This window comes from Aptenodytes forsteri, unplaced genomic scaffold (assembly GCF_000699145.1).
Source record: "Aptenodytes forsteri isolate BGI_AS27 unplaced genomic scaffold, ASM69914v1 Scaffold256, whole genome shotgun sequence".
Lineage (NCBI taxonomy): Eukaryota > Metazoa > Chordata > Aves > Sphenisciformes > Spheniscidae > Aptenodytes > Aptenodytes forsteri.
In genome coordinates this window covers 3584868-3594624 of record NW_008795021.1, presented here as the reverse complement: position 1 = coordinate 3594624, position 9757 = coordinate 3584868, and the positions used below count along the sequence as shown (strand labels likewise).

Below are 9757 nucleotides of genomic sequence, written 5' to 3'. Positions count from 1 at the left end.
TATATGTTATATAATGAAATCAAATTTTCACTGCATCACATATCTGATATTATAATATCACCTGCCTCTGTAAAGAAGGAAACCAACTACTTGCAGGTTCTCGTTGAAGTACCCCTTGCTAATGTGCCCCTAACAGTAGCCAGGAAAGTCAGTGATACCAAAAGAAGCAGCTACAGCTGCTGTGTCCAACCCACACACAGGTCCAGGAGAACCCAGTCCCCGCCTCTGCCCACTCCATTGCATCTCCTCACCCTCCTAATTAGGACTGCAAGAAGCAGGGGCTGTCCCCTAGAAATCCATGCCTCCCTCTCGCCCAGCTACTCCACCCTTCTGGCCATGAACTCCCTGCAAGCAGACCAAGTTGTGGAGTTGAGAGCTCCAGGGCAATCAGCCAGTAAGGGCCTACACAGAGCAGTTAATGACCCCAACCAGCTGCCCGTGTTTCTGCCTCTATCTGTATCCTAAAGGGAAAGCTTCTCGACGCAGCCTGGGACTGCAGCCTTACATCCCCAGATGCCTGCTGCCTGCTTTGGAGGTTCTTATCTGACCCACGGAGCACATGGAGTGCACAGGCATGGGTAGTAACCCACAGTCTGTCAACACCTGGTTCAGAGACACTCACCCTGTAGGTCTGGTAAGTACCTCCACATTGTCAATGCAGACCTGCTGCCATCCACCACGAAGAGTCACATACCAGTGCTCATATGTGTACCCTGTGCCGGAAGCTGTGCTTTAGCAGACCTTAAAATATTTTCAATTTCTCTATCACTAAATGCACACAATCCTACCCATATGTCAGATCTGTAAAACACTAGCAACGTATCAGCTAATAGAAAAGTTAGAGGGAACTTAACAAAGAGAATGGACTGAAGGGTGCAATACATGCACTGAACGTAGCAGCCCCAGGTCCCTTTACCAGGGCCAGATCAGAGACAACAGCATATTTGGTGGTAAATTGCTTGAATTAATCAGAAGTATTCCACTAATTTTGTAAATCTGTCATTTGAGAGACTACCCACAAAAGAGATGAGACAAAGAGAATAAATTAAAACTAAATGATGAAGCAGGAAAAAATAGAGGAAAGGGGGAGTAAAAGATAACTGAAGATTGCCAGGATACATTCTGGGGAAGAAAGGGTAACAGAAGAAGAAAAACAAATGCTGTATATAAAACTTTAAATACTCAATATTCTTTCTTTCAGTTACCCTGAAGTCCTAACTTGGCCAATAAATTCCACTGGACAAGCTTGAAAAACAATGATAATAATTTAAAACTAATAAATGTTGTATCCAAGGCTTCTGACTTTCTGTTTGCACTGAGCATTTTAACAACTTAAGCAAGGGGTTTTTGTGAGAAATGAAGTCTTCGGATAACCATCCAGAGACTACTCCACTTGCAAAAGGCCACTGACTGAATTCAAAGCAGTGCATAATTACACCTAAATACTCAATTAATCATGTAACTAGTATGCAGACTTATAAGTGTGCTCACTATGTTTCTAGTAAACAAGGTCTCACGGATCAAACCAAAGACCTGCAAAGGTTAAACAGCCCCACTACTTCATGCTTGTAGTAAGAGCTTCTCAAAATGTCTCTGAATCTGAGAATTAGAACCATCACACTCTAGCACTACCACTTCTACCCACCACTTCTCCCCTTCCTTTTTTTTTTTTTTTTAATTAGGTTTCATTACTCTAAGTTTAATCTCACTAAAGGTGAGATGACCGGTGTTGGCCATTTTGAGAAACTTCCACTAACTGCTCTATTTCTTCAGCAGCTTAAAGCCATTCATCAAAAGGCAAGCCTGTATAAATGGAATTTTCCCAAGAGATTTATTATGAGCATTAATCTTTCCATCCGGATTCAGCATATACAGGTTAACAACCATGGAGCTCCAAAATCAAACAGTAGGCTTCTTCCTAAAATGTGAGGTCTAAGGATTAACCTTAACCTTAATAATTACAAGGGTAATGACACGAGATGACTAAGTATATCCATCTTTTCTTTACCTTTAAATAACTAAGAATTCTCATTTCCTCATTATAAATATTCCTGCAGATTCACCTTTAAATACAAGGTCCAGTTGCTTATTAAGCAGAGGCAGAACAACTCCAAAGGCAATCCCTACTGAGGTTCACTGAAGCGTTATCACCTTAAGACTGAAAGTCTCAGGGCAAACAAAAATCACTAAACTTTAAACAATGGTCCAAAAATCTCATCACATTTATTGCTTTTACAGGCTCAAAATATGGTCACAAAAGACCTGAATCAGGTAGGTGCTGCTCTGAATGGAATCAGCGTTCTACCTTGGCAAGTTGGTTCAGTTTGCTGCTTTCCCATAGTAACATCTCCACTTCTAAGTTGAGATTAACCCTCTGTATGTATATTTTATATACCCACTTTTTCTGAAGGCTTTTAAATTATTTGTTCTCATATTAGTCTGTTAATGGTGAGGTAAAATCATGTATATTTTCCCCAAGTCAGTTTTTATTTCAGTTGACAGGCTAAAATACTATAGTATTTTAACCTAGTATTTCAGTAATTCAGTTTTAATTCCCCATTTTTTCTCTCCCATAGTAGTTCTTTTCTTGTACACTTTTTTCCGTATCATCTGAGTAACATATCTGACAGAGTTAAGCTGTCTCTTCATTCCAGCTACACATTTTTAAATGCATTGCAAACAAACCAGAAATTATTTCCCCATCTACTTGACAGCAAAAAATGAAAATAAACCAACAAACAAACAAAAAACCTCAAACCCCTAACAGAAAAATGTAGGGCTTTCAGTCTACCTAGAAGCTACCTCAGTTCTGCTATTTTCTGTGACTAAATTTAGCTCATATATTGAGTCTACAGATTGACCAGCCATTATAAAAGTATTACCTATTTTCCATCCATGAAAATTAAATGGAAATCTCCACACAGAATGATTGATCTTAAGTTTGAATGTGTCTATAATGTAATGTCTTCAAGAATAACATTATAATTTCCTCTTGGGCCAAATATCAAAATGGTTGTTTAATATAAATTTAATGAAAGTCAATGGGACAGGGTCAAAAATACAAAGATACAGTCAAAGATACAGAATTTCACAGCAAGAAGTGCTATATCAGAATACAATGCCTCTTCTATTTAATTCAAATAATTTCTCCAAAATGAATCTAATTTTTAATTAAATTTTAATCATGTGCAGTCCTATTACAATTTCATGCCAGTCATCTTGTTCCATTACTCATTTTCCTTGAGGTTTTTCCTGGTTTCCTATGTAATCTAAGTTCCTACATGCCAACCATCATTCACTTCTTCAACCCTGTAAAATTCCTAAAATTCACAATTATTTTCAGCCCCCAAAGACGGATGTTAAATCCATCTGCATGCCAACTGGAATAGTACTCTTCGCATGTCCTTTCTCATATTTTGTCTTGTTTTCATATGGAACAGCACAGGAAGTCCCATACAGCATTTACACTTCAGTGATCCCATTTAAACACATGGCAAGGAGCTGAGACAGGAATAACTGTAGACTAATTTATGCATATAAAACATGGGCTCTCCTGTCTCTACAGCATTTTCACAAAGAGATGGAAAACAACAGTATGCGTCCAAAACTTGTGACCACATCACACATGCCCCTTTCTTTTCTACAGCATATACAAACCAAACATGCCCTTTCAGTAATATCTGCACACTTTGACATAAAGACAAGAAGGTTCCTTAATGTGCTACTTTAGTATCTTATGAGTTCTTTGAAACCTCAGAAATAGTTTCTGGCTTTTCTTCACTAGATTTAATGGTAAGAATCCTTCATATTGATACTTAAGGTCTGAAAAGCCTCTTCATATACTAAATGTATTACTTACCGGAAGTCCACGAGCACCTGGCAGTCCTGGCTCACCCTTCGGAAGATAAAAATGGAGGTTTTTCAAAAGGCGTTAGCATAAAGTTTTATAAACAACATACAGGAAGATGCTGTCACCTTTTGGAGGGTATCATTTAGCGGGCATATTCTGCAATTATTATTATTCACTTCATTAACGCTATGCTGGTTTCAGTGAGACTTGATAGAAAGGAAAGACTTTCTCAATATTAAAAAGATACAGCCTCAGGCCTTCTCTTCCCCCCAAAAAAAAAAATTCAAACATGCTGGTTACTCTGACTTCTGATGTGTATTTCATTTCTCTGATTGCTGATGAAGTCAGGTTTCACTGTTCTGGTTCCCACTGCTTATTACTATGACATAATTACAGTACAACAAGATGGAAAGAGCCTCACCATTACTGAAGGTGCTCAACCTTAATGTCATCAATGTAATGCCACCATTCCTTACTGCTGGCTGGGGGAATGGAAGTTGCTTTGTACTATATAAAAAGGGCCCAATGGGTCTGTATTCTATAGATGCTTTAATATAGTAAGAAAGGCTGCAGCATCGCATTAGTTGCATAGAGACAAACAAAAATCCTGCTTTAAAAAAAAATTCCATGATTTCATGCACAATTTTGTTCTTACCTTCTGTCCTTTTGGTCCTGTGGCTCCACCTGAACCATCAGGCCCTGTGAAACCCTTTGGAAGTAATGTATACAATGTTGATACAAAGGTTACATGGTTTCCTTAATGACAACAGAAAACATTCTAAAACACAGACTAATGAAGCTATTAAATGACAGAAATAACTGCAGGAGACTTACAATTCAAATGCCTATTTACATGTACAGATAGAACTGCCCAAGTTCAAAGTACTAGCTTCTGGTGACAAACATCAGTGCCTGTGATATGTATCCTTCAAAAATTACTCAGTTAAATCAGAATTAAACTAAACACATGATCGCAAATGATCTTATTTTCTCTCAGTGGGAGGTTGATTAATTTAGTTCATGGCTCAGGTTAAAAACAACAACTGTCAGTGTTTTCCATTTCAAATAAATCATCCATTGACCAAAAAAAAAAAAAAAATCAACAAAGCTGCCAGGCTGGATTTGAGGTTAGTCTTTGAACCATACTTGTCTATCTCACTAAAATTAAAAAGCAATCATGATATTATAACTATGAATTCATTTGGAGTTCTTTTGTTTTCTTTTGTTTCCAAAATTTTAACCCGTTTTTAGAAATTTCCAGATATCCATAAGAAAAGCCTTGCTTTTACATTTGTCCAATACTTTTCTTTTTTGGTACACTTCCAGCAATTCAGTGTTCACCCAAAGGGGTGTTTTCTTTGATAATTTGCTTTCAAAAGCTTACATGATCATTACAGGCAATTACTGTATAGTATCTTTACTCAGTCTATTAAACCTGACACTGAAATAGTTTGTGAAAGAAAAATGAGATTTAAAAAGTCAGAACTGCCTCACCAATTAAACTTTCTTTTTTGGTACACTTCCAGCAATTCAGTGTTCACCCAAAGGGGTGTTTTCTTTGATAATTTGCTTTCAAAAGCTTACATGATCATTACAGGCAATTACTGTATAGTATCTTTACTCAGTCTATTAAACCTGACACTGAAATAGTTTGTGAAAGAAAAATGAGATTTAAAAAGTCAGAACTGCCTCACCAATTAAACATGGAAGAAGGTATTATAAATCTAAAACCCCAATTAAAAGTTGAATGCACAGTGGGAGTACATTAAGGTCCCATGTTTTGTCTTCAAGTGAAAATAAAAAAGGTTCACCATTTCAGAAGACAGTATTCTAGTATTACAGTTTCACTCATCCACTAGTATGAGAGAATATGCAAGTGCAAATATCAAAAGCTGAGCTGAGTTTAAAACGTTCTGTTTCACCTGATTGTGTTACCATGAATTCTGGCAAGGAAAACAAAATCATGCCTCAGGTGACAATTACAAGAGGCAGTGGTTTTTAAGATCTGCTTATGGGTTTTTGACATGTACAGATGGGTTGTGGTCCTGTATTGTTTTCAGGAAAAAATGAAGTGGTATGAGATACCACTCATGGCAAGCCCATCTCGTCTTACAGATTTGAAATTTGAAGAGTTTAACTAAAGCCTGTTTCAGCTCCATGTCCACCAAATCTCTTTTAAAAAGCAAATGAAAAATTAAGGTCTAACAGTATTGCAATCTTCAATAAACATTAGGCTTTTTCATTTATATAATTTGCAATATTCTCTAATATACTAGTTTGCTGTATATAATCTTTATTTTGGATGTTTTAAATTATAAAAGTCTTCTACCACTTATGTAAATTAAAGATAAGCTTGCCTGCCTCCTGGCATAAGATCTAAGTACTAATGTAACAATCTTGTTTCATAGCAAGAAATGCTTTCAAACACTGCTCGCGAGAGAAATACGAAAAGTTTCCCAAAAATGCATGAAGGTGTTTTTATTGCCACTAATTTATTCAAGAGACACAACCTAACAGGCCATCAACACTAGTTGATGTTGAAACTTTATTCTTCTATTATTATTTTCCACAGAGAAAGGAAGATATATCAGCAGGTTCAGGCTCTGCAGTGGCTGAAGTCTGGGAGGGTGGGTTTGGGTTGTTTTTTTTTTTCATAACACTTCACCGTAACATCAGGCCTACAGGGCTGATCTGATTTTTTTTCTTCCTATTTTCTCCGTTTTAGGGAACGAGACCTAAAATTACTAAACACAAGCCCCCCCCACCCCCTTCGGGCATTAAACGCCCACAGCCCGGAAGAGGCCGGCCCGGGCCGGCCCGGTCTCTCGTGCGCCGATGGTGCCCTCGGCCACAGCGGACCCTCCTGCCCAGGCCTGGGCTTGGATCCCCCCCACTTTGCCCTTCCTGCCCTGCCCTTCGCCCCGCAGGGAGCGAGGCGCTGACGTGAGGCTGCTTCCAGAGGACGCAGCATGGCCTCCTCCCCGCGGCACCGCTGCCCACAGTCCTCTCCAGAGCAGGGTGGCAGCACCCAACAGCCCTTGCGCTGTTCCTCAGCTGCTGCCCTGGCCACCCTCAGCCCGGCTGTGCTCCTCCAAGAGAGCATCTTTCAGCTTGGAGAAAAGAGCCTCTCCCACGCGCACACCGCTGGCACTCACTGGCAGCTGTGAGGAAGCCAGAGACCTCAAAAGGAGGTCATGCTTCTACAGAAATAGACTAAAACCAAGTATTTTTCTTAAAAAAAAAAAAAAAAAAAGACGAGGAAATTCCAGAAAATCAAGTGTACTCACATCAGCTCCCGGCTCTCCAGGCAGGCCAGGGGATCCTGGTTTGCCTGCATCCCCATCTGGACCCTTCAGGATTTAAATGGACAGTTAAGCACGTTTCAGAGAGGGAAGCAGAAACAAAACTCAAAACCTCTTCTCTTGCAGGATCGAATGCAAAGTAGCTGAAATCACTTACCGGTGGACCGGGGGGGCCGTTCGGACCTCTCTCTCCCTAACAAGACATGAAAAGAAAGGTATTAGTCAGAGCTACAGCGACCTTTTATGGTCCCTCATGATAAAAAAACTGATTTACAGATTATCAGGAATAATCCCAAACTGATTCTTATTGTAGGAAATTAATATTAAACCCACATAAACTCTATTATAGACTAACAGAAATAATCACAGAAACTTCTGACAGGAATTGGGGGAAAATACATAGTAGCTCCTCTCAGGAATAACGCCACAAATCCTTATCATGCTTAGTATGAGTGATGCTACGTAATCCCTTTTGAGATTAGAATTATAAAACCCCTACACCCCATTTAAGGCAAATAATCATAGCATATGATGCCGATTACATAAAATAAATAATCCTGTATTTTCCATATCAGAGATAATCTGAACGGCCTCCTTCTCCCCTCACCCCGGCCCGCTACAGAGTATGAGACCCATCAATTCTTATGTGGATCTCCAGACAAATTCAAACTCCTCAGGGTCAAATGCTGACAGTGAGGACAATGCAGATACAGCTTGAGGCATTTCTTATCTCCTAGGCACGGCATGGGAAACACTTACATCGATGCCATCGATACCGGGAACTCCTGGTGGCCCTGGCGGACCCGGGGGGCCTGGTGGACCAGGGAGACCTCTCTGACAAGGAGTAAGAAAAAAAAAGGAACAATTAGATCCTGGCAAACCTGCGAGAGCCAGTCTGGGGGGGACCAGCACAATGAGAGGCAGCTTCTATGGGTTAGTCAGGGGGTCACAGCTGTGATGAGGAGCCATGTCCTCACTCCATGCATGTCAGGACCCACAGGCCCTATATCCCATCTTAGCTGTTGCTGCAATGACCAGCAACGCTCCCCTCGTGGGCAGAACAGGGATGAGGTTTTAAACCCTGCTCCCCGGGCCCAGCTGCCCTCCTGTGCCCCGCAATGCTGGCAGGGCCAGGGCAAGGTGGAGGGGGCTTGACTCCCCGACCCAGCAGGATCTGAACGCCGTATGGCAATGACAGGGTGGCAGAAATTAAAAAGAGTGATCTTTGCGAATCAAACACTGAAATTCACTGAACTACTCTAATTACTCATTCAGCCAACACAAAGGAGACAGTCTTCCTAAGAGTTTGTGCTAGCAAAGAAAATTTAGAACAACCCTTTCCCCACTTCACTGCCGGGCTCAGCGGTTTCCCCTGGTTCCTCAGGATTACATTAGCATCTACAGAGGCGCTTTCTCAAAGCAGCAGGCTCCCGAGGGGGAGGCGGGAGGCGCCACCAGCCTGTGGAAACCTAGAGAAAGGCTTTTACAGGTCTCCGTACCTATAATGGGGGGCTCTGTTCTCCACGGAGCGAGCTCCGGCTGCGGCCCCACAACAGTGCTCTGTGATCAGGAGGCTGGCCCAGGCCCTGCAGGGGCCCTGAGCCTGGCCCCCTGCTCCCCACAGCACTGCTGCTCTGAGCACCTTTCCTCCGCACACCAGTCTTCCCAGTAATAATCCATCCAGAGGTAGTTGTAGACGGAGCTCAAGCCCCACCATGTCACCGGGCGCCTGCCCGATGCCCACCAGGTAGCACCATGTAGGCACACACACACGGCACCCACTGCCCTGCGGTCAACTCGCCTTTGCCAGCACCACGTCAGGGTCAGCTACAGCTACTGTGGGGAAGAAAAGAGTCAAAAACCCTCCAGCGGGTCGGTGCCAGGGCATGACAGAGAGTGGCCTTCAAGTCTCTTTTCACCCACACCCTTTCCCTAAGCACGGGGCACCGTCCCTTCCCTCACACTTACCTCAATTACCGTCTGGCTTATCTGCGAGGGAGAAAACAGATTCAAAGTCAGAATAAACTTACTTGAGCCAGGCAGAGGCAAACAACCTGCAGGAAAAGCCCCAAAGGCAGGAGGCCCCGCAGAGCCCGGGCCATGGCGATGGAGGGAGCGGCCTGCGGCTGCTGGGGCGGGCAGCGGAAAGGTGAGCCCCGCTGCAGCCCCTCACGGCTGCTTGCTAACGCCTTGGGGAGGGTCGTGGGGATTGGAGGAAAGCTGAAGGCTGGGAAGGGGAGGACTGAATGCCAGCAGCGCCTTAACCCTTTGCCCTGCTGCTGTTGCTCTGGGCACCGACCCTTGCCTTCCCTCCCTGCCCCCCCGCCAGGGGTTTCCCGCCGTCAGGCTCCGGTAAGGCGGCAGCTGCGGGGAGGTGGCTGCGAAAATCCCTCCCGTCTGCAAGGCACAGCTTTCAGAAGTCTCCCACCCAAGCAGCGGGTGAGGGGAGGTGGGGGAGAAAGTAAGTCACGGAAGGGTTAAAATGAGGCGGCTGCTGCTCGGGGCGGGCGGGGGGATTGGATCTTTAAAGGCACAAAATTCCAGGCAGATATTGTAAAAACAGGCATCTCGGGCCAAAAAAGGGGAAGAAAAAATGAGGCTCCTG

The 9757-nt window shown here is 42.9% G+C and overlaps 1 protein-coding gene across 2 annotated transcripts in view; it reads right to left on the bottom strand.

The window, feature by feature from the left end:
• COL9A1 (collagen type IX alpha 1 chain) overlaps positions 1–9757 on the bottom strand; it is an 88393-nt gene that overhangs the window by 58624 nt on the left and 20012 nt on the right. For both annotated transcript variants that reach the window (XM_009275787.1, XM_009275786.1), the window contains exons 7-12: positions 9121–9141; positions 7912–7986; positions 7310–7345; positions 7138–7200; positions 4506–4559; positions 3860–3895 (exon numbers count right to left, since the gene is read on the bottom strand). In XM_009275787.1, coding sequence (XP_009274062.1) covers positions 3860–3895; positions 4506–4559; positions 7138–7200; positions 7310–7345; positions 7912–7986; positions 9121–9141 — 285 coding nt within the window. The remainder of the gene's footprint in view (positions 1–3859; positions 3896–4505; positions 4560–7137; positions 7201–7309; positions 7346–7911; positions 7987–9120; positions 9142–9757) is intronic.